Genomic DNA, 25085 nt, shown 5'->3' on the forward strand with positions numbered 1-25085 from the left:
GGATCTAATCTTAAAATCTCTGAACTTCAGCAGTGTTTTAAATACTTACCTTTCCAAGCTGAGTTTTTACAGATGATCAAAATCATAGAAATTTAAAGCTACAAGACACCTTTGGAATAGTCTATTTCTGTGCATTTTATTCACAGATGAAGAAATTGAGGGGCAGAGAAATTATGTGACTTGACTAAAATTGCACAGCTGGTTAGCGGCAGAGTTAGGACAGGAATATAGATTTCTTTTTTCTACTTGTTATGAAATTTGGTAAAAAGGACGTGTGTTCCCCACCCTGGATCAGAATAGATCACAGTGAGATGGAATTAATGGCCCTCAAGAAACAGATGAGGTCGACTCACCTTTTCTCCTGTCAAATAAAATGCCAACACGTGTCCATACATGGCACACATTGCCTTTTCCCTCTGCTCTGATTTGGGGTCCTTCAGTCATCCTTCTGGTCTTGAGCTGACCTAGTGTCCCTGAAGCTGAAGCATCTTTGTCCAGAGGCCTATAACCTTAAGCATGGATTAGGATTACCCAGGGTGTCCTCTAAAATTAAAGATTCCTGGCTCCCCCACTGGGTGTAGTGATTCTCTAGGGCCCAAGTGGGCCAAGATATCTGCATTTTATGCAAGCAACGCTTCTTGCTTGCCTCTGCTACCTTGGGCCCGCTGTTGGCCCACTATATGAACAACAGTGACCTCAGGAAATGTGAATTATTTGTCATTATTGAAGGAACAGCATACAAAAGAATCAGAATTACAAGATGATTTACAAACTTTGAGTCTCGTTTTGTGAGATTGGCATTTTAATCATTGTTCAGTCAACTCCTACTTAGATGATGCAGTAATGTCTTATTTTCCCCATATCTGTGTTAACCTTCCTCCCATCCATCCTCCACAGAGCTGTTTTAGAATACCAATCTACCCTGTCACCTCTTTTCCATACACACATAGGCACACGCACGCACACATATATGCATGTGCGCACAGAAAAACAGTCAATGGCTTCCCATTGCCCTTAGGGTAAAGGTAAAGGTAAAATTCCTTGACTTGTGGCCCTGTCAGCCCATCCAGCTTCATTTCCCTCCCTTCAGACTTTTTAAATTGTTCTCTCTTTCTCCCACTTCATGGTCATTTCCTGGTCAACTCCCAGGCTTTCCTGGCCTTTCTCTTGCATCCTTCTATAATTGATTCTCGAAGCAGCTGAAAACTTTTCGGCACCACACATACAGCAGCCCTATTTTACGCTGGCTTGTGACATTTTGATTAACTGTCTCCGTCCACAAAACTCTAAGCTCTGTGAGAACAGGTACCACCTCTGTTTTTATTCACCTTTGTTACTCAGATGCCTTCTATGGGGCCTGGCACGTAGGAGGGGCTCAGTAAATATTTATTGGATAGAGGGATTAATTAATCAGTTATACAGTAAGGTGACCACACAATATCCTCCTAGATTTTCTCTGGGTGCTAGGCAGCAGGGAGGCTGGTGACCAAAAGATGAATGAGATACTTTGGGGGAAGGGCATTATGATCATTTTCTTCCATAGCGTTTTTGAGGGAACAGTCGCCTGCCATCAGTGAAGAGCCGTACTGTGTGCTCTTTGCTCCCTGGACCGTCCTGTGTCTGAGATGAACTGATGCAACCCGGAGCTCTGTGTTGATTGATATTATTTTTACATATGCCTGATGATGCCGACTAGCTGAGAACAAAAGATGAGGGCTCCCGCAAAGCTGAATCATTATCCCAGTGACCACTTAGAGAAACTGATAGCTCTAAGGATTGCTTTATGTACTGACAAGGCAAAGTTTGATTTAAACCCTTGGATACTAACTGAGCTCCTAAATCTTTAGTTTCCTGCGTACTGGCTGGTATTTGTTGAGCCAAACAAGCTTATGGTCTCCACCATATATGAAATATGTGGGGAGCGAGTGTTGTTCGTGTGATGGCCTCACTTTTATAGAATTCACTGCTGATTAAAGTCCATAAAGAACTAAAACATGAAAACAGGTCACCTCTGGAATCAACTTCTTCTTTTCACAGCTAGGCATCTTCAGGCATAGGCTTGGCTTGTTTTTCTTGTTTCTCTCATTGAGGTTCAAGAGGAGAAAATGTTTTCTTTCAAACCACGTGTTTCTGGTCTCTCTCTTTTGCCATGTGCAGAGTAGATGATTATTTGGCAAAGGAACAAAATCTCTGATTGAGATGAGTTATTTACATGTGGATAGAATACATATACTTGATTTTTTACCAAAATATTCTCATGCTTTTATGAGTATAATATACACTCAATAGCTATCTTTTCTGAAATGGACAGTAGTCATCTGTCAATGGGGTATAGCCGTATTTCCAGCTATCTCTGGTTTTTCTTTCTTCTACCACCTTCCCTTTGCTTAGTTTTCTCTTGCTCACCTCCTTACTTAGTGTATGTCCTTTCTACTTCCCTCTTTCTCCTTATTACATTATATTCTAACACTCTCACTGGGAAGTGACTAAGGGAGCGAGGGTAAAGAAAAGGACAGGATAGATTGCTCTCCCTTCTGGTTTCAGGGCATTTTAGAATGCAGAACACAGTAAAGTGTGCTTTTAGGACTGGTCTGAGCAGCATATAGATGTGACTTGCTTTCTTACAAAGTGTTGCATCAGAACCCTCACAAGCCTCCTCTCTGCCCATAATGCTCTGCCCCACCTGTAGTGCCCATACCCCAGAATCATCTAGAATGCTCCTGTGACTTCCAGCTATCAGTGTGTCTATGCCGGAGATACTTTTTTTTTTTTTTAAAGATTTTTATTTATTTATTTGACAGATCACAAGTAGGCAGAGAGGCAGGCAGAGAGAGAGAGAGGAGGAAGCAGGCTCCCCACTGAGCAGAGAGCCCGATGTGGGGCTCGATCCCAGGACCCTGGAATCATGACCTGAGCAGAAGGCAGAGGCTTTAACCCACTGAGCCACCCAGGTGCCCCAATGCCGGAGATACTTTTATGCCCCAGGCTATGTGATGCATAGCCTCACTGCCTGGGGCAGGCTGGAAATGCCAGGAAATGGACACCCCAGGAGGTAGCTTCAACCACTGATTCCTATGGGCTTGGTGCATAAACACTCCAACTCACTCAGCCCTGGGGTGGGATGATTCTGAGCCCATGTTTGGCCCCATTTTCCTGAGTAGTCCATGGATTTAGCTTTAAAGATTTTATTTTTTTATTTGAGAGAGCATAAGTAGGGCAGAGGGAGAGAGAGAAGCAGACTCCCCACTGAGCAGGGAGCCTGACACAGGGCTAGATTCAGGACCCGGGGATCTTGACCTGAGTAGAAGGCAGAAGATTAACTGACTGACCCACCCAGGCGTTCCCATAGATTGAGCTTTATTAGCTTAGTATTATGCCTTTAATGGCTCCCATCTCCTCCCCCGTCACTTTCCTCCTGGTGTTCTCTGTGTTTCTGAAATGAACTGCTTGCACTCAAATTCTTGTCCTTTAAGAACTTAAGTTAGAAATGGGTGTTATATGTAAGTGATGAATTACTAAATTCTTTTCTTAAAACCAGTATTATACTGTATGTAAACTACCTAGAATTCGAGTAAAAATTTGAAAAAAGGAAAACAAGATTTAAAGAGAAAACCCATCTAAAGCAAAAAATAAGGAAAGAACCCTAACTCTGTATAAAGCTCCTGGTATAATCACTTTGAGAAAAATGATGGTGACTTTAAAGCACTGTATTTTGACTGCACATACAAAGACAAAAAATACCTGCGTAGAAGTCTTAATTTGGACTCAGTAGGTTTTTATTTGTACTAATATTATTTTGAAGCTATTACAGCATGTTATATGTATGTCATATTTAATGTCTCTGTGTGTGCATTACAATAAAATCAAATTAGTAATTACAAAAGAAAAAAGAAGAAAACTTAAGCTAGGCACTAGTAAATGATTTAGAAACACTAACTCAGGAATTAAGCTATGAAGTATTATTTTTCAGGGGACGGCATTTGAAAACCCTTGACTTTTCCCGCAGCACCCTTTGTCCTCTGCCCCCTCTGATTCAGAGGTCTCTTCTTCAGCATCCCCACCTGTGCTGTCCCTCTTCTCTTCAGTTCCTCAAACAACTCAGTTTTCTAGGTCTTGAAAAAGGTTTCCACTTATCTCTGTGACACCCTTTAGCTACGCTTCTTTCTTGCACCTTCCCTTCCCTGCCAGACTTTCAAATAAGCATCTAAGAAAATTGCCTCTATTTTCTTTTTTTCACTTTCTGCTTACCCACTGACAATGCGGGGTGTCCTCATCATGCTTTAGCTCTCCAGTGCCCAGGAACACCCTTCTTATTACAAGATGTAGAGGCTCTTTTTCTGTTCTCCTGTCACCTCTGTCACCATGGAGCATACTGACGACGTTTCCTCCCTGAAAATTGTGTCCCGAGAATTGAATTGTTAGAACTTCAGCAATGGAAGGCGCAGTTAGTCCAACCCCTTCATTTTACATCTGGGGGGAGACTGAGAATGAAAACAGTTGGAGGATTGGCCCAGCAGGGTGCAATGGTGTAAAAGCTGGTCTTTGAAGCCAGGGCTTCTGACCTTCCGTCCCGTATGAGAACTGGTTTTGATTAGCCTTTGTCCAAAAACTTCACGTGTTGCTAATTTGTATTTCTTCTCATATAAAGGCATCTTCGTGGGTCTCCTATCTCCTTTCCTCCCCAGCCCATTCCCCATGGTGGCAGTCAGGACGATGTTTCTGAAGTGTAAACCAGAACCTGTCACTTCCCTGATTAGCCTCCAGTTCTTCTCTGTTGCAGTTGGAAGGAAGTCCAAACCCCTTTTGAAAGGTCCCCCAATAATGGGCAAAGGCCATGTGGTTGGGCTTGACCACACACAGGTGGCCAATGAGATTGTAACACACAGAGAAAGCTGCACAGTCCTGCTAGGTCCCACATAGGTGGCCAATTGAACTACAATCCACCCCATAGTAGCTGTTTGAACTAGGCTATCACCTTGGTCAGAATTGGTGCCTAAAAGGCGGGGCCCACACTCCTCAGTAGCTAGGGAGACAGTATGTATGCTCTACTGATTGGAGGTCTCCACCTGACCTGACTCATCCCTGCATCCGGGCTGTTTTCTCCACCTGACCTGACCCACCCTTCTATTTGGGCTTTGTTACCTGGGACTGGTTTCCCGGACTTGCTTGTAAGTAAGTTCAGGGGAGGGTCAGTTTAAGTTTTACTGCATAAACAAAAAAATGGCTGTTCAACCAAGGTGGGGCCGCTCTGGCTAAATAGGCCCTTACATTTTTCATGCCCTGCAGGACCTTCCATGTTCCAGCTCTCTCCCTGGTCACATTTCCTGCTAGTCTTGCTCTTATAGTGACTGTGTTCCCACACATGGACTCCCTCCCAGCTGGCCAGCAAGGGAAGCTTAGCTCTGCCTCTGGGTACTGATTTTGCTCTAACTTGTTTGGAAAATTTTATGCCAGGCCATTGCTTAACTGCTTCCTCCTCATCATTTGGTCTCCACTCAAATGGCCACTTTCTCTTACACTGATGCACCTTACTCTCATATCACCATATCTAACATTTTCTTTAGATGCAACACTGATCTGAATCACATCATGCTGTTTTATTTTCTTCATAGCATTTACCACTAGCTACAATGACATAACTTTCTGATTTAATTTGGAGTTCAGCATTTTTTTTTGTCATTAGAATATAAATTCATGGAATATAGAAATTTTGTCTTATTTGCCATAACTTCAGCGCCCAGAACAACAAATGGCCAGCAGTTCACACTCAGTAAACATTTGTAGGATGAACAAATCAATGAATGAATTGTGTTTGAATTTTTATTTCCCATTTCCCAGAATCCTTTCTCTTTTACTCTACAGTCCTGTACTCGACTACTCTCTCAGTACTTTATTTCTTCTGTGTGTACTATGATCAAACTGGTTTTCTCTCAGCCAATAAGGACAAGACTTATTCCTCACTGGGAACCTTTTTTTCAGTTCTCTCTTCAACACCAAATCCCACTGTTTGTCCCTTTAACTATTCAAGTTATATCATTGTGTCAAAATGCAAGTTCTGTTACATTTCCATGAAATCATGTCCCACAGCCCTATTGATTGCCCATTCTTCAAACTATGTAAAATCACCCATGCATGTTATGCAGTCTAAACACTCACATATAATCTATATCATCTTGAATTGTTTCCAGTTGTTTCATATAATATTATTTAGGCACTGTGTCTGGACACTTTAAGCGTGTGTGCTTGTGTGTGTGTGTGTGTGTGTGTGTGTGTGTGTGTGTATGTACTGTCAACCCTTATTATTTTTGGATTTTGTATTACTGAATTCTCCTCTTCCCTAAGATTTGTTTATAATCAAATTGTGTGATACTTTGATGATAAATTATGGACATTTGCAGAGTAGTGACAACCTTGAGTCACCTGACATGCACGTTCCCAGCTGAGGTCAAACAAGGCACCACTCTTGATTTCTTGTTTTTTGACCACCTACTATAAACAAGTGTGCTTTAGCATTCTGTTTAGTGCCATGCTTTTCATATTTTATGCTTTTCATTCGTGATTTCAATATTTAAAATGGCCTCCAAGCATATTGCTGAAATGCCGTCTAGTGTTCCTAAGGGCAAGAAGGCTGTGATGTGCCTTATGGAAAAAACAAGTGTTAGATTACTTTGTTCAGGTATGCGTTATAGGACTGGAGGCTTTTAGTTCAATGTTAATGAATTAACAGTATATATTAAATTACATGTCTTTCGATAGAAGCACTCATAAAACAAGATTGTGTATTGTGTAGTGATGGAAATGTTGCCTACAGGAGCCTAACCCTGTATTTCCCCTAAGAACAGTATTTGCTAATTCAGCGTTCATGACAACTTGATAGAACAGAATTACCAGAAATAATGAGAATTGACTGTGTATACGTGTATGCTATATTTGTTGGCATTAACTTCATTTAGGTATTTAGAAGACAATGAAACCAAGAGATACTGAAATTTCGTAATTTGCCCACGATATTTGCTAAGCTAGTAAATGGTAGACTTGGAAACTGGTTGTCATATTCTGAAGTCTTTTGGCTTCTCATTCACCACAACAGTGGCTCTTGTTTGTTTTAATTAGCTTTAGAGCCCTAACTCCTAGGAGAGAGGGAGGGAGGAAGAGAGAAAATACAAGTGGAATTGGCTGAAAGAGCAGTGAAAAACCATAATTCATACAGATAAATAGATGTAGATTTTTAAAAGTAGCTGGCTTTATAGTCCCAGTTTAGTGTTTAATTACAGTCTCAAATCTTAAAAGAGAAACAAAAGGACCTCTTCATTTCCAAGTTGACTTGGTAATTCTACATGCTTCATGTTCCTTACCACAGAAATGAAAGCTGACAAGTGACCAGACCTTAAAGAATCAAAGCCATAAAAAATTCAATCATGATCTGGATTTTTATCCTGCCCTGAGGATGTCCACCTTAAACTTGCATGACATTTATCCGAGCTGAAATCCTACATGCTATGGAAGTGAACACGTCAGCACGATAATATGTGGTTAGACATGCTAAGGCCTGATTTCATAAAGAGATATCACCTTCCTTTTTTTTTTTTTAAAGATTTTATTTATTTATTTGACAGAGATCACAAGTAGACAGAGAGGCAGGCAGAGAGAGAGAGAGAGAGGGAAGCAGGCTCCCCGCTGAGCAGAGAGCCTGATGCGGGCCTTGATCCCAGGACCCTGAGATCATGACCTGAGCCGAAGGCAGCGGCTTAACCCACTGAGCCACCCAGGCGCCCAAGATATCACCTTCCTAATCAATTGTGCATTTCTTTAGAGAGATGACAGAAGAAATGATAGCTTGAAATCTATATAAAACAAATTAACATGGGTCAAGTTACTGTGGGTCTCCAGGTGTGTCTATCTATCAATGTATATTAATACATCTGTATATATATATTAAGACCTATTTTTACATACTTTATCATTTATTTTCAAAAAATAAGTTAAACATTTTTAGAACCTCTGAAGCACTTTTGTGAACACAGTTTGAAAAACTGGCCTTTCCCCACTCTAAGTAGATTTTTTAAGGGCCTAGAGATGAAGAATGCTAGCTTTTTCGCTTTCTATTGGCAAATGATCTGAGTTAGTGCTAAATATAAAGAAGTCTCTCACCACTGATAATCCACTTTAGCCCACATGGTTGACAACCAGTTGTAGTAAGGCAACGATTTCTGAGGTATCTGGGTTAGGATTCAGTAGTGTGATGGAATGATGTCACCTGGTTCTGTAGCGCAAGGTTTTTAATATATGTGCAGAATGGATGAGATTTTTTTTCCTCATATGTTATTCTCTTGACATTTCTTTTTCCCTTGAAAACAAGAGGCAATCATAAGGCTCAAATTAACACTTCTCAACTTCCAAAAGCTGCCAGAGATAAGGTTGAGTGAGGAGCTTCCAACAGTGAGGAAAGACAAGATAAGGACATTTTATGTCTGCCTCAAGGCTATACTACAAATCCTGGAGTGTTAGAAAAGGAACTAAAGGGTCCTTAAGAGCTGTGTCATCAAGCCATAGGAACTAATTGGTTTCAGATTAGAATTCTGAAATCACTCTCATTTCAATATTTCATAATATTTTATTTTCCCTTAGAATAATTAAATAGTTGCATGTCCAATGACTTTAACAATCCTCTTTTGAGGAGCTAAGCTCTTCATAAATCAAGGTATCAAGGTTGATTTGTTTTTTCTTAGTTTAGAGTACAGCTGAATTCCATGGTACAGATAAAAATGGATTAGTACCACGATTCCATCTAGGGTTTTGATGGCTGGGTCAGCTTCTCCAGCAGGGCAGAGGACTTCTGCATTCAGGGGTATTGACCCAATGGCTTTTTCTTGCCAAGATTCACTAATTTATGGTGTTTTACTAATGTAATACTATTGAGAATTTGTTTAGCAAAATCTTCTCTGCCTCAGCCCCAAAAAGAACATAAAAGCAGTAGAGAGGTTACACACTTTTCAGCTGCAGACTCTTTCCTGTTTTTCAAGGGAGATCATTGAAAATAGTAATTCTTTCTCGCATCAGGAAAAACTGTCAGAGGAAGAGCGAAAACACAAGGAAACTTTGGAAGGTCTTCACATGGTGGTGGATGAGGATTCGAGGAGTGAAAGCAGCAGTGCAGATGAGGGGAAAGAAAACACCAAATTCCTGTTGGAAAGATTGAAAGCTCTAGAGGTAAGAAATGAAACAATTTTTACATGTTTAAAGAAAAATGACAGCGCTCTGCTTCTTTTATTGACATCGATTTTGAATGAGTATAAGTCTTCCTTTCTCGGTTCTTCTAGAGGAATAAGATCCTAGGATCTCCCATTGTGATTCATTTATCACTGATGAGCAAAAAGTTAAAATCTGTAGTTCTGAGGGTATTTACTTTGTGATTCTGATTACAATGCCTTAGAAAGTGTACAGAGGACAGTAATTCATTTTAAAATTCAGTTCAGCCCTCAAACTGGATCAGGACTCCAAAAATGGCATGCTTCGTGAGGAAAGGTGCTATGTGATATTTCACTTTGTTTTCCCAATACCTAATATAATAAATAATTGAGCAAATGAATATATACGCTATCCAGTACTAATAAAGACGACTGCAAGAAAAAAAGTCAAATTTTTAAGTAGTGAAAACATTTCTTAAAAAATTTGTGCAGAAGTTTGGCATGTAAAACATAAAACATAAACAGAAGTGAGGCTGAGCTGAGGGCACTTTAAGGAGGATGGGGAGCCACCACAGCCTTCCAGAACGATCTGGAACCACTGGTCTCTTACTGAGTGGCCTTAGGCATCACTGTATGTGCTAATTCCTCAATGTTTATGGCTTTCCTCAAAGAACATTCCAGTTATTAGATCTTGATTGATATCTCACATGTGGAAAGATTGAGCGAAGATGGCACCTCAAACAGGGACTTTTAAGCCTTTTAAGCCTGACGGTGGTGAGCCCATCTCATCTTAACTAGGTGCAAGAGGCCTTCAGCTAACATCCAAATATAGAGTTCAACAACAGGGTTGACAGAAGCCTGAAAACTTAATTAATGTGAAGAAACAAGACCCAGAGAGGTCTTGTTCTCTATGCTTGTTATTGCAGTTCTGCCTCCAATTTGCCATGTTGTCTACAGTGAACATGCCCTTTTTACACTAATTTCCTTGGCAAAGGTCAAGCAAAAGAGTTCAGATTATGGACTCTGGAGCCAGATTCCCAGAGTTTTATATGAATCTCAATTCTACTCCTTTCTAGTTTTGAAACCTTGGGTCAGTTTTCCAGGCTCTGTGCCTCTGTTGACTCAGCAGCAAACATGGAGATCCTAATAGTAAGCTATCTTCTGGGGCATTGATGCCGACGAAGTGAGTTAATATTTGCACAGTGGTGCCTGGCATATGGCCTCCTCCATACACCCACTCCAAGGCTCCTGACTTTGTTATATCATTTTTTTTTCTATTTTTCTGGATTCAGCAATTAATACAAGAACTATGAGTGGAGAAACTGAGCTACTCCACACATAAGCAACTGAGTAGGGACAGGTTTGACACCAAACATGGGACAGAAGAGAAGTCAACGTAGGAAACATCTGGCAGCACCACTGGGGCACACAGCCAGGAATCCTTCTTGTCTCCCCAGAGCTTCCCACACTTGTGTTGTTTTTAAGAAAGTCACTGAGGAAGGTGGGAAAGCCTTCTCAAGGGAGACTGAGTTTGCTGTCTGAGAGCTTTGAGAAAGTCATAGCTTCGTCTAGAGTTTGAATTACCTGGATTTAATAGTAGAAATTTAGTTGATACTACATTTTCTTATTTCCCTAGAACCAGCTACTTAAATTGTTAGTTTTATTCCTAATTACAGTGACTACAGCTCTTAGTTCATTTAATTATCACTGAGACAACTTTGGGAAGGACATTTCATTTAATGAAGCAAAGAGGTATTTTACACATACCTTTGGCAGCAAATGTTTCTTAAGCCCCCAATGAGGAAAAGAGAAAAGAGAAACAGTATTTTTTTTTTTCTTTCACAGAGATCTTTCTACTTCAGGCAACAACTGTTGCATCCAGTGAGAGTTGGATGCAATAGATGGTATCTCTAAGGGCCATTAATCTCCACAATTTTAATTCGCTAAAAAACGTTTTATTTTCTAAATTAGTTTCTTCTGGTCAGGGTCACTGCTTGCTTCCTAAAATTCTTTGCCCAGTGTTAAGTAAATTCTCTTCTTACCCTCAGTTCTCACTACTACCTATTTGAACCTGATCCTTAGCTATTTCCTCCAAATCCTTCAGCTGCAAGGCATTTCTCCCTTGATCATTTCTGCAACTCAGTTCCCGGCCTGACAGAGAACATGGCCAGGTCTTTCCCACGTGCTTCTTCTCCCTCGACGAAGACCCCGTCACTGGTTATGCAGGGCTCTATACTTGGTCCCTGCACTCCACGCATGGCCTCATTCCATACTGTTCCCACTGCTCATGAAGGTATTTTGCTAAATTAAACATTTGCCTTCCAAATAGGGCTCCTGGGCCAGCAGTCAAAATAATAATTAATTCTCACTCCCTCTCTCTCTCTCTCTCTCCCTACGCTCCTCTCTCTTTTGTCTTAGCAATTGGCAACTACTCTCCCTGGGCCTAAACTGTAAGATTTGTTTAGGGTCCTGCTGTCTGATGGAGGAGCTATTTGCTGTATTTTATATCTGTGCCATAAGAGCCACATGGGTGATAAAGATGCCACTTGCTCATTTTCTGTAGATTTTAAGTGCCAGGTATAGTGTTTTCTGTTTTCTAAAAATTCTGTTTTTCAAGACTTGTGTTTAAAAAACTGCTTACTCCGGGCGCCTGGGTGGCTCAGTGGGTTAAAGCCTCTGCCTTCAGCTCGGGTCATGATCTCAGAGTCCTGGGATCGAGCCCCACGTCGGGCTCTCTGCTCAGCGGGGAGCCTGCTTCCCTTCCTCTCTCTCTGCCTGCCTCTCTGCCTTCTTGTAATCTCTGTCTGTCAAATAAATAAATAAAAAATCTTAAAAAAATTTTAAAAATTAAAAAAAAAATTAAAAAACTGCTTACTCAACTTACGATCAAGCTCACTATTTTCATCAGCACTGCCATGTCACAGGCCCCGTCTAACAAAGACCCCTCTCTCCCACCCCATCCCCGATCACTGAGTCTAGGGATTTTCCCAGACTTGACCTCCACGGTCCATTGACTTGACCTTGTGTCTTCCGTGTTCCCTTGTGCCTGCCCTGGGTTTTGGCCTCAAGGCCCTGGATTTGCTTATGGGCATGTTCCTTAAAATACATGATTTGCTTCTCAGGCCTCCCTCTGCACATTTCCACCTGCCCTTTCTAATCACTCATTGAACAGCTTCACCCCTGACTAGAAATCAAGCTGGACATGCCCTTTGCTCAGTCTCAATTCCCACAGCATTTCCGATTCCCAGACTCTAGCCAGGGGAAGAGCAAGCCTAAGACAACCTGGGAGTTCTGACCCTCCAGGTAAGTGCTAATGCCTTAGCTATAGCCTCAAGGTCAGAGGAACTTGGCTTCTTATATAAAAGATTTATTTTGTGCAGAAAAACATGGCAATTAAATGTTATAAAGTGAATAACAGCATTTTCTACTTAGTTATACCTTTCCAAGAAAGTGTGACAATTAAAGTGCTAAGCATAAGCATTTTTGTTAATCAGTATTCCTATTTAAAATGAGGTAATTTAAAATAGTAATTCTCAAAGCTGTCTGCACATCACAATTATATGTGAGTTCGTAGTCAATAGATATTTATCGAATTCATTCTATGGGCCAAATACTAGGAGTAGACCAATTTTCATGGTCCAAAACCCCAGAGAACAGAGACAGACACTACACACTTAAAAAGTAAATAACCAAGCAAACAAACAAATAGACAAATGAGTGCCTCTGAATAAGAAAAACCAGGTGATATAGTCATAAGAGAGTGGGGGGTGGAAATGAGGGAGGTATTTGCCTACAATGGCGTCTGATTCCCAGGCCATTTGCCTGCAGTATAAATAACACAAGGGAGGAGACCCTGGATGGCTCAGTTGGTTAAACATCTTCCTTCAGCTCCAATCACAGTCCTGAGGTCCTAGGATCAAGCCCCGCATCGGGCTTCCTGCTTAATAGGGAATCTGCTTCTCCCTCTGCCTCTCCCCCCGCCACCCTTCTTCTTCTTCCTGGGTACTGTCACTCACTAAAATGAATGAATAAAATCTTTAAAAAATAAATAAATAAATAACACAAGGGAGATAGCTGTATAAAGATCTGGATGATGAACAAGGAGAAACTGCAACTGGGTAGCCTAGATATATGGTGGAAGTGTTTCAAGTTAGAGGAACAGAAGAAGGAAATTTGTCCTGGAACGCAAGTGTAAGGTTAAAAAATAGGAAGAAGATAAATTCAGACGAGATCGGGCGCGTTCAGGGTGGTATGGCCGTAGACAGAAGATGAATTCAGAGGGATAGACAAGGGCCAGACCCTTTAAAGCTTTATAGTCCATTGTCACAGTAAAGACTTTGAATATAATTGTAAATTTAAAGGGACACTGTCAGAGGTTGTTAACTAAGGAAGTAACATGGTCCGACTTGTGCTTTAGGACAATAACTCTTGCTTCTTGGTAAGCTAATCGCAGGACAGGAAGTCCAGGCTTCCTGTCCGGAATTAGATTCCAGATGGAAGTTGTTAATAGACTGGTCTAGAACAGGTACCTAGGACTAACAGGAAATAATAATATATAATAATATCATTAGACTATTGGACTAGAGGGGAATAATGATGATGAGAGTGGTGGCAAGCCCTGATATAAAGCTTATTCAAGCACTCTTCCAGTTTATCTGTCTATACATAAACACATATACACACTATTTTAATCTTTATAATAAACATGTGGGGGGAGGGGAGATATGCTTATGTCCATTTTACAGATGAGGAAACTGAGCCCCCAAAGGTTGGGTAAGTTGCCAGTAAGTGTGAGACTTAGAATTTGAACTCCACTGTGGTTCCATTTTCCTGTGCTAATAAGAAATGGTCAAGTAAGTATGTGTTGTAGAAGTAAAACCTATTGGAATTACTGAAGGATTGGATGTAGAATGTATGAGAAAGTGAGAAATCAAGAGTGACTTTTAGGTTTTCAACCTTAGCAACCGAGTTACAGCAGATTTCTGGGACAGGTCGGGTTCAGAGCAGAGGTGACTTGGTGGAAGGAATATACAATCATCAGTTTGTTTTGTCTATGTGAAGTTTAGATTCCCTCTAAACATTCAAGTGATGATGTTGGTAGACAGTTGGATATCCAAGGCCAAGGTCAGGGCAAGAGATATAGATTTCAGAGTTATCAGCATATAGATGGCATTCGACATTGTGGGACTTAATAAAGCAACATCAGAAGTAAGTGTAAATGTGGACCATAATAGGGCAAAGGACACACTCCTGCAGTGCCCCTCCATTAGAGGTCTGGCGGAGGAAGGGGAGCTAGCCAGTGAGCCTGGGAAAGAGTCTTATGAGGTAGGAGGGAAATCAGAGAGGTGAGGTGTCATAGAAATCTAGAGAAGAAAGTGTTTCAAGGGCAGCCTTATCAGTACCACTAACAGAATAAGAAAAAAAAAACAAAAAGCACAGAATCCATCACTGGCTCTGGCAAGGGCTGGGGATAGCTAAAAGCTTGATGAAACAGCTTCTGGTTGGAGCAGGTAGAACAGAAAGGAGATGGAGACAACACAAACAGACAGCTCTTTCGAGAAGTTTTCCTGTGCAGTGGAGCTGACATGGAGACATTTATGCCCAGAGAGAGAGACAGCAAAGAGAAGCTCGTAAATACAAAAACAACAACGAAAAGCAGGGGACTGTTGGTGGAGCACCAGTGTACCACTGAGAATGACCCAGTGGGAAAGACATAAGCCACGATGCAGGAGAGAGAAATAGAAATGCTGGAGTGAAATCTTCAGGGGGTGAAACTCGTGCAGAAACAGAGCTTCTGAAACTTCAGATGCTTAGCTGACAACCGGGGAAACTCCAACTCTTGAAGTCGAAAGTGGAATCAACATCTGTGTTGTCATAAAGGCTGCAGAGGATTTAGATGCACAGCCAGGATTGAGAACCACAGAAAAGTCTTTGAGTGATATTAAAAACTCTTCAAACACCTTAGGTCCAGTTCAGTAGAACTTTCCCCGAATCTTCAAGCTCAGATGCAGAAGCCCCGCCCACCCTCACATGCCCAGTGCCAGGGGACTTAGGAGCCTGAGGAAAGCTGTAATTACAACCATCTTCCTCTCCTCATTGATGGCTCCCTTGCCATAGAATGGGTATATGATATCCCCAGGCTTAGCTTCGGCTCTTTGCTGATGAGAGGAAATCTAATTTCTTAACATTCCAAGTTGGCTTTAAGTTCTTACCTTCTCCTTCCTCTCACTTTTATCCTCTTCTATCCTAATATGACATAAAAAGACATTTTAAAAGTTATAAAGAAACATGCTGGTTTCTTCAGAGTACTGTCTGAATAGAAATCCTTAACTGTTTCCTTCTCATCTTTAAATTCTGTGACAGGCTGCTGACAGGTAACTCCAGACATCCCTGTCTTAAAACATCTGGTGTATATCTTTCTCCTGATTAATTTGTATCCAACTATGGGTCACCTAGCAACAATCACTAAGCTAGGATTAGAGACAAAAACTCCTCTTTGGCAAAAGGGCTTGAAGATAAAAAAAAAAAATCCTATGTCAGTATATAACTTTATACTAGCAATTTTCTGATTATAAAAGTAGCGGTCACATCATAGGAAGTTAGGAAAATACAAGGCAATAGAGAAATTGTAATCATACCACTCAGAAATATCTGCTGCTGACATTTTAGCATGTCTATCTCCACTTTTTTCCCTGTTATATTTAATCAAATTAGGAAATAATAAAATAGCACTTTATACAGTTTATAGCTTGCTCCTTTATGTAATATATCAATACTGTTTTTTCATACTGCTCAGTGTTTCTTAAGATATGATTTGACAGCTATGCAGAAATTCATCAAATGAATACAGAGTACCATTTATTTAATCTCTTTGGATACTTAGGTTGTTGACACATTTTCATTATTATAATGTGATGAGAATCTTGGTACATAAACATTTTACACATATATTTTAATAGAATATTAAAACATGCCCATTCTTTTTAAAAAAGTTATGCAAGTAGGCTGTTAGATTTCTTCATACCTAGTTAAGAGTAAGTGGCTCTCTAAAATGAAGAACTCCAGAGGAGACTCTGAAAGGAACAGCACCTTTAGGGAAAAGCACCCAAACCCCCATTTAAGGCACCACTCTTATTGCTCGGTACAGGATGAAATGAAGGGAAAGTCCATGGGCTGCTGGAACAGTTTCAGAGACCTGAATCCTTGGGAGGACTTTACAAGGCAGGTGATCCTATGGCTCTTTCAGGGAACTCTGTGATTGTTCATTCAGTTGCAAGTTACAGAGGATTTACTTGGCTGATGTAAGCGAAAGCATGTTCGTGGAACTAGAAATGGAGGTATAACAGCGGATGGAGGCCAAAGGAATGCAGAGGTTCAGAGGAGGTCAGGGAGTTGTTTCCACCTCTCAGCTTTGCTCTCCTCTAAGTGGGTTTCAGGCTCTCTAACGCAGGCACTCTTAATGTGTTGGGGAAAATGGCAGCCAGAAGCCTCCAGGTTAGTGCACCCCTGAATCAGTGACCCCAGTGAGAGGACTGTTGCTCTTACTAGTAGGTCCATAAGAACTCCTAGACTCCGGAGAGGAATATTGTTGGTGTGTGTTAGTATCCTGGCCATTGGAGGGTGGAACATCTCAACTGACTATCCCATCAGTTCCATGATTTAGCAAAGTTCTACTATTTTGGTTATTCAAATGTCAGAAATGCTTTCATATCACACAGGAAGATAGGTTGGGGCCTAGTCTTGTCCTTTTCTTCTGTGGTATCTTCTTTCTTCTTCTGACTTCACCCTCTCCTCCATCTCCTCCTGCTGCTCCCCTCCTACTTCCCCTTCCTTCTTCCTTTTTTCTCCTCCTCACTCTCTCACTCCTTCCTCTCTCCCTTCTTTGGCAACTCTAGGCCTGGGCTGCTACTGGATGCTGGACTTGCGAAAGATCATGGAACATTTTCTCTGTCCTTGAGACACTCACATTGTTGGGAGGCAGACAAAACTACTCTAATTAAAATAATGAAGATATTATGTATTAAAATTTCACAAAAATGTTAAAAATTATGTACAAGAGTCTATGACACACCAAGGTAGAAGTGTCTGAGGGAATTCTTTTTAGAGAAGGCATGGAGATAAGAAGGTGCCATTTGAACCAAGTCTTGGAGGCTTTTTGCAAACTTTCCAGGCAAACAATAAGAAGAGAGGCAGAGGGAGTTGCCTGGCTAAAAGCCGGAACCAATCTCAAGGAGCCACCAGCAAGTGGGCCTGCCAAAAGCCTGAGGTACTTTTGAACAAAAATTAGACTCAAAGCCTTAGTCTGTCCTATGTGCAAGTGTGTGGAGCTACACATCTACCCAACACATAGATATTAAAAGCAAACATTATTTCTTCTCCTTCTTCTTTCTTTGGATTTACGGCATGGTCAAATCAAACCTCTAGCCTGTCTACAGATGTTCATAACTAACAGCCCCTCAAGCCTCCACAGTACCCCAGAGCCTCAGGTCCCCATGGTGTTTCAGCCCGTCTTCACAGCATAAAATAACACGGCCAAACAAACACACCAAGGGGCAGCACAAACAGTTCTGAGCCATGGGGAGAATATTTATGGCCTGAAAACTGAGGGCCCCACTGACTTCATAGTGCAGGAAAATATGCGCCTGCCATAAATTAAAGTTGTACCAATCACCGAAAGCCTTTGATCGGCACTCCCTGTCTTCCGCCTGTCTCTTTACTATTGATGTGAGGGAACAGAACTTGTCTGCAGTTTACTCTCCCCCATCACAGGAGGCTGAGGATTTCTCTTACCTTGGGTTTTGTTAGCGTTGACAGTACTGTTTTACAGAAGCCCTTTTGGCCTTCCAGCTCCTGGAAGTTTGTTCAATCAAGACATAACCTTTTATCAGTTATGACCCACTGTGGAGGGAAAGAAAACATCCTCAGTGGGAGGTAGTGGGCTCGAGTTCGAGGGCACTTGTCCCTGCAGTGCATCGTGGGGCCAGATTTGGGTGGACCCTTGTTGGAAGCACCTCAGATGTTAGGGGAAAACAGAAAGCCAATATATCAGGAATTAATCTGCATGAATGTGTTACTTGGTCCTACTCAGACTTGTGCGGGAGCTTGTAAGGAAACCCTAGATCTTAGAGAAGGCCAATGTATCAAGGACTAATCTCCATAAATATTCTAAGAGCCATCAAAGAAGAAAAATGAACTGTAGAGCCAACATTAATTGTGCCCACAGATAATTAGAACAAAGTGTTGTTAATTGTGTGTTGGTTTAATGTTATGTAGCCGTGGACTTGTTTTTTGTTTTTTGGTTTTTTTCCCTTCACAGGAGAGTATAAATTTTGATGTCAAAAACTGAAAGCTGGCTGGCTTGATTAATCAAAAGGCCTCAGTTTGCTTAGTTACAGCCAATTAGCAGTTTAGTCCTTACTCTACAAAATATGATTAAGCTTAGTATGTCATAAGTATAATTGGAAAACAAAACCCCAAATCTTGGTTCTTTTTGCACAGTGGGTGTCTAAGCTGTCCTAGATGTGACGCTTCTAGGTAACATACCTGAGTGTCATGAATAAAAATTAGAAGCTGTGACTCAGAAAGCAGTATGATTGATGAGCAGTCCCAGTTTTACAACCACAGCATTCTTTAAACTCTGCTAGTTTGCCAGGAGAAAATGTTCCATAGCCTTGGGGAGTGGGGGAGTAGCTCCAGAATGTGGTCCAGAAAACTTCCCTGGTTCCGAGGATTGGTATTACCTTTAGCAGCTGAGGCAGGAATATGGTTACTCTAGCACTCTGAGGTGTTGTAAGGAATCCACTTGGTCTGATCTCTCAGGCTTCGGAGGATGACCTAATTCATTAGCATTCAAAGCAGCCCCAACCCTAGAGCCTTACTACTTGGGGAGTGAGAAATATTACCAAAGAGTGTGACCAAATGCTACAATGAATTAGGGATTTTCAGATTTGAAGGTGGGAGGAGGGATTATAAATGCAAGCTACCATGGGCACAAGGATCTCCAGTATCAGTTTGGATAATCACTCCTGTTTCCGAACTAGATATCTAAAGTCTGTCTTTGCTTTTATTTGTGAACGTAACTTTGAAAAATGTAAACGTCTTCCACATGCTCAGTAGCATTCCTGGTTTCCTAATTGGAGCTCATTAGTTCTAGTACTCCGAGAATAAGTGCAACCTCTCTTTCAGAGTTCACTGTTCACAAGTATTCAACTAATACAGCAGAGGAGGGCTCTTCCAGAAGGCAGGTTTCCACTATACTTTTAAAGAAGGGGTGGATTTGTAGAATGTGCGTATTGTTTGTTTGGTGAGGATAGTATCTCAGCACAGCAAAGGAAAAAGAAATACTTTTAAAATTACAAGGTGGTTAAGCATCTGACTCTTGATTTCGACTCAGGTCATGATCTCAGGGTCCTGAGATTGAACCCCACATCAGGCTCCTTCCTCGGTTTGGAGTCTGCTAAAGATTCTCTCTTTCCCTCTCCCTCTGCCCTTCCACTGCTTCTCTCTCTCTCTCTCTCTCTCTCAAATAAATAAAATCTTGACAATAACTAGGAACATGATCAGTCTGAAAATTCTGGATCTTCTTTCTCTCAGGACAAAGGCTTTTCCTTTGCTTGTGTCTCATTTGTAGTCACAGCCATGGGAGCTTTCTTAGAAACAGGAAAAACACCCTTTCTTGCAGCATCATTGTTTTTCACTTTTTATGTGCCTAGGGTCAAAGTCAAATTGGTTTTCGTAATCTCATAAAATACCAAGATGGTCATGAATTCGTTTAGAGGAGACTGTCTCCTATACAGTGTAGCAACTGGAAGGAAGTAGCTCTGTAGGTAATTCCAGCTTAAAACGAAAATCAGCTACAGGCAAACAGCATATGAAGTGCAGATGTTCCTAAGCCCATGATGATAAAATGGGTTCCTCAGAAATCCGAATAACCAAAGGTCCCCCTGTAGTCTTGTTTTATGAGCGAGAGGCAAATAAGAAAACAGATTTTCTCCCCCCAAACACAATGGCTGTGTATTTTCTGAGATGAATATAAATTCTTGAGTGCAGACCTCATTTATGGCCTGCCCAATTCTCAGTGCCCCCAAACTGATCCCGAGGGCTTTGTCACAAAGTTGTAAAAGCATGTGGATCATCAAAAAGAATCTAAATGATGCTTGTTATTAAGTAATTATAATACTTTAAATAGGCATATACTGCTTATATGCTTATAATGATATTATAATATCATTTATAATAATGATATTATAGTAGTTATGTAACATTGCAACCTCTTGTTGCCAATCAGATCGTAAATTTGATATATTTACTGGTAATACATTTTGGGGGGGAATTATTTTTTAAAAATATTGATCTGATCATCTTATGTGAATCTTCAATTTAGATCAGCCTACAATTCCAAAAAGCATTTTTTTTTAAATATTTTTAGGAAGGTACGTGCTAGGAGTAAATATAGAGAGAACAGATTAAAGTTTGGTCTGTTTCAAGAATTAATTTCTTTTTATTTTTTTAAAGATTTTATTTATTTATTTGACAGACAGAGATCACAAGCAGGCAGAAAGGCAGGCAGAGAGAGAGAGGAGGAAGCAGGCTCCCTGCTGAGCAGAGAGCCCGATGTGGGGCTCGATCCCAGGACCCTGAGATCATGACCTGAGCAGAAGGCAGAGGCTTTAACCCACTGAGCCACCCAGGCACCCCCAAGAATTAATTTCTCTATATTATAGTCACCTGTTATAAAACGCCAACTTCCAAAGAGCTGGAAAAGAATTCTTTGTTCTTCTTCCTTCTCTCCTGTCACTCTGATATCCTCCTTCACTTATTCTTAGACAGACGTACAGACAGACAGACACACACACACACACCTCGGATATATATACATCGCACCCAACTCCAGTGTCCCCTCAGACTGTAGGGGTAGCTGAGAGTGGACATTCTTCCATTGTGTCCTGTGATGTGGGGACCACTGGCCATTCTGCTTCCAAAGTTCTAGACTTTTTAAAAAATTTTCCCCATTACTGATCCTCGTATTATACTTGCTCACCAGCTTCTTCGTTTCTTCTCATCACTAGGGAGATGGAGAGGAGCCGAAGGTCTCTTATCCCTTTTCCCCACCATGTTTCTTTTTGCTGGTTTATCTGGATCCTCGTTGCTTCTGAGGTGGGACACCAAACACTCAGTGTGGCATCGTTCTTTTCCTTCCATTTGTGTTTGCCTCTCCTTCCACATACTGAGCTGGTTAGAATGAATCAGCTCGTCACCTTATATTAATCTTATGGTATTTTAGGCCCTAAGCTAAAGGTCCTGTGCTCAGGACCACTTTCCACTTGCCAAAGTGGAGAGGTGATGGAGGAGGGCGGGGTGGGGAGGCGAAAAGTTGTATCCAGTCTGTGTTCATTTCCAGAACCACAGCTTCCAGGTTCCAGCTGGCCAAGATTTGCCTCTTTGCTGGTGCCTTTCATCGTTGACTTTGCACGGAGGGCCTAGAGCATGGGTCTCTCACTCAGCTTCTCATTTGAGGTTGTCTAAATAGCTTGTCACCGTTTGTCACTCCACCTCCTAGATTCCCATTTGGTCCCCAAACCTTCACTCTGATTGGCCAATTTATGTTTTCTCCAACTGCTTGTCAGTGAGGCTGTCAGCTGCTGCTGTTTTCTCTGCCCCCTCTGCCAGTGCCCCTCCGCTGCTGGAGGCTGTGCTTCAGGGAGTCTTTAAAGCAATTCTTCTGCTCTCTCAGCAGGCAGCAGTCCCTTTTAACTTCTCTCCTCAGCTATTTGGGTACCTGCTGCCAGCTGCTCTCTGCACATAACCAGCTGAGATGAATCACGTTGCAGTGAGTTGCAAACCTGCATAGAGCCAAACTAGTTCCCCACACCAGCCATTCATAAAGAAGACCACTCTTCTCTGGAAGGCTCATTTGCATCATTGCATCAGGAAAAGTACAGAGGAAAGGTTCAAAGGAAGTAGTCAAGGAAGTAGGATCTGTTTTGGGGATGAAAGAAATAAAGTCATCATTGCCGTCTACCATTATCTAAATCAACCTGCAGACACTTGTCCCCTTTCCCCTCCCTTCCCTCTATCCCTCCAGCTTAAGTGTCATTCAGGAGGTACCAGTAAGGAGCCCGAGGAAGGAGAGAAGACTTCAGAGAAGTCCCCATGTGTCTTAGGTCAGGGTGATTTCAGTTTTGGTGGCAAGTTTGTATATCTCAGCACTGGAGCTAATTTCATAGCAGAAAGCATATGTTAATCCTTTCTAGAGACTAAGAAGCAATTCTCACACAGCAACCTAGGGCAGTGCCAGAGAGCAGTATCTTTCTTTATCCTCCAAAATGTGGTTTTATGAATTCACATTTCCTTCATCGAGGATTTAAGTTCCAAAAGAAAACAAGTATCCTATGTGCCCTCACTACCACGTGGGGTCCTGGAGGGCAAAGACAAGAGTTAAATTTCACCCTGAATCCCCGCTGGACAGCACCCATGGGCTTGAATTGTGTAGCCTTTGCCTAAATCTCCTCCACACATGAATATAAAGGCTGAAAACCCAAAGAAGGGTCCTGTTGAAGTGATGGTAAAGATAAGATAATGGTCACGGAACTAGTCTGTTTTCCATTCATGGGCCTCGGGGAATTGTATGCTATCTGCTGAAAGGATCAGCAAATCCTTTATTTTGAAATTACACATAATTATTAACACTGATAAACCAAGAAATTACACAGCCCAGGATAGATTCATCTATTTTGCATCATTTCTCATTTTCATGTATTCTACTCTCAGTACATAAATTAGCATATCTTATTTTTAAATCAGCACTGCTGTGCAAGGCCATTTAATGACTTTTAGGCAGAGCTAACTAATCCATAGGTTGTCTTTTTACTTTTTTAACACCTAAGATAAGAGCTTTAAAAAAAATCCCGATGTTAACAAGTTGAAAGTGTGTAATTCTTGTAATTCTTGTAGTTCTTCCATTTGATTTCTGTGTCTCAGCATAGTTTTCTTTAACTTAAGGACTGCCCCCTGTATTTGAACCCATATTAAGCATGTGACAAACAAGTAGCCTTTTAAACCAACTCTGACCCTCTGGATAGACGTAATATGCCCCCTGGGAGAATGGAGTCTTTTTTTGAATGTGTAGGAAACACCTGTTCATTGACTTCATCCGTTTTGCTCAAATGCCTTATAACGTTTGCTTTTCAAAAATAAATCTGTGATAAGTTGGCCTCATAGATGAACTTCTGAAGGTGATAAAACATTCATGAAGTGAAGCTACTAGCTCACTTTTTAAAGTTTTTACTTATCTTTTGGCTTTCGACACGGAAATTGGAGACGGTCTGGGGAGGTGGGAGGCAGTGAGTTTTTAGCCCCCACAGAAAGATAGATGGCATTTGAGGGCAGCTGTTTCCCATAGGGTCATTATAAATTCCAAAGACCAGCAAAATATCATCATTACTCATTACCACTGAATTATATCCATGTGTTCACTCCGAAGACAGCTCAGGGTATGGTATCAGTTGCCTCTTTTCCTCTTGATGTTCTAGAAGGTCACCTACCTTGGCTCTGCCAGAGGACAGCCTGTTTCTTAAAGAATATCTAACTGGGTACCTCACTTCCAGCGGCTTTTGCAGAAGTAGACTTGAAAATTGACTATCGAGCTGCTGCAGAGCTGATCGCATGGCCATCGTCACTTGCCTTCCCCTCTGACAGCATGAGTTACTCTCCATATCACTCATTTCCTCTAGTTTTAACTTCCTCCCCCACTCCAAGAGTCTAATATTAAAATGCAGATATCTTGGGATTACTCTCACGTGAGTATGAATTTTCTGACAAAACCAAGAGGACTTGCTTTCACCTGTTAGCCAAAGAAATAAATAGAGTTTATCCTGTTTGGTTCTGGAGTTTTCTGGACTTTGAAATTTCCCTGATGTTGAGGCAGCATGGTAGAAGGGAGCTTAGCATTTGACGTCTTCAGTCCTGGGTTCAGGTCCTGCTCTTATCATTAACTTTGGGGAAGTTTATCAACACCTGTGAACCTCAGTTACCTCTTCTATAAGGTGGGGTAATAGTATGCATGCAAATGGATTAAATGAAAAAGTACTATTTTTTTTTTAAGATTTTATTTATTTATTTGACAGACAGAGATCACAAGTAGGCAGAGAGGCAGGCAGAGAGAGAGGAGGAAGCAGGCTCCCTGCTGAGCAGAGAGCCCGATGCGGGGCTCGATCCCAGGACCCTGAGATCATGACCTGAGCCGAAGGCAGAGGCTTTAACCCACTGAGCCACCCAGGCGCCCCCCCCAAAAAGTAGTATTTTTAAATGGGAGCCTAAGCTATAGCACTATAAGAGACACTTTTTCCTTTTTAAACTGAATAGCAGAATTTTAAGGGTTATGCCTTTAGGTAAAACTGAGGCAATTTGTTTCACCCAACTTGTGGAAAAAGTGACATTTTAAGTATGTTAACCCTGGGTTCTGTGCCCTCCTAGTGACTAGTCAGGCATCGTGATGATGAGAAAGTACTTCCCTCAGTCCCCAACTGCTTATAGATCTTCTTTCCTGGTCCTTGGGCATTTTTCTTGCTGTCATTGATTGCCACATCCCCTGTGTCACTTGTTCAGACCTCCCGTCTTCTTCATAAGTGAAGGAGTTTGAGAAACCTCTGACAGTGCTTTGATCACCACCCCCAGCCCCCACAGGAGGGTTAACTCACATGCCGGTGTTTCCTGCTGTCGGAACTGTGGAAGATGTGTCAGCCGCTTTTCCAGAGCCCTCATTTCCTTAGGGCTGTAAGTGTAGGGAGCATATCATCCATGATCCCCTTCTGTTCTCTGAGAACTAACAGCACTACCTTTCCCCTGAGGTATGTAGGATGCCTGACCAGCTTGGGATCCATCCTGCTTATAGACTGC

General features: G+C 41.5%; 1 protein-coding gene across 1 annotated transcript in view; it reads left to right on the forward strand.

Annotated features, from left to right (window-relative positions):
• NCKAP5 (NCK associated protein 5) overlaps nucleotides 1-25085 on the forward strand; it is a 915059-nt gene that overhangs the window by 604016 nt on the left and 285958 nt on the right. The window contains 1 exon segment of the mRNA XM_047722528.1: nucleotides 9061-9210. Within this exon segment, the coding sequence (XP_047578484.1) occupies nucleotides 9061-9210 (150 nt within the window).

This window comes from Lutra lutra, chromosome 3 (genome assembly GCF_902655055.1).
Source record: "Lutra lutra chromosome 3, mLutLut1.2, whole genome shotgun sequence".
In the NCBI taxonomy this organism is placed as follows: domain Eukaryota; kingdom Metazoa; phylum Chordata; class Mammalia; order Carnivora; family Mustelidae; genus Lutra; species Lutra lutra.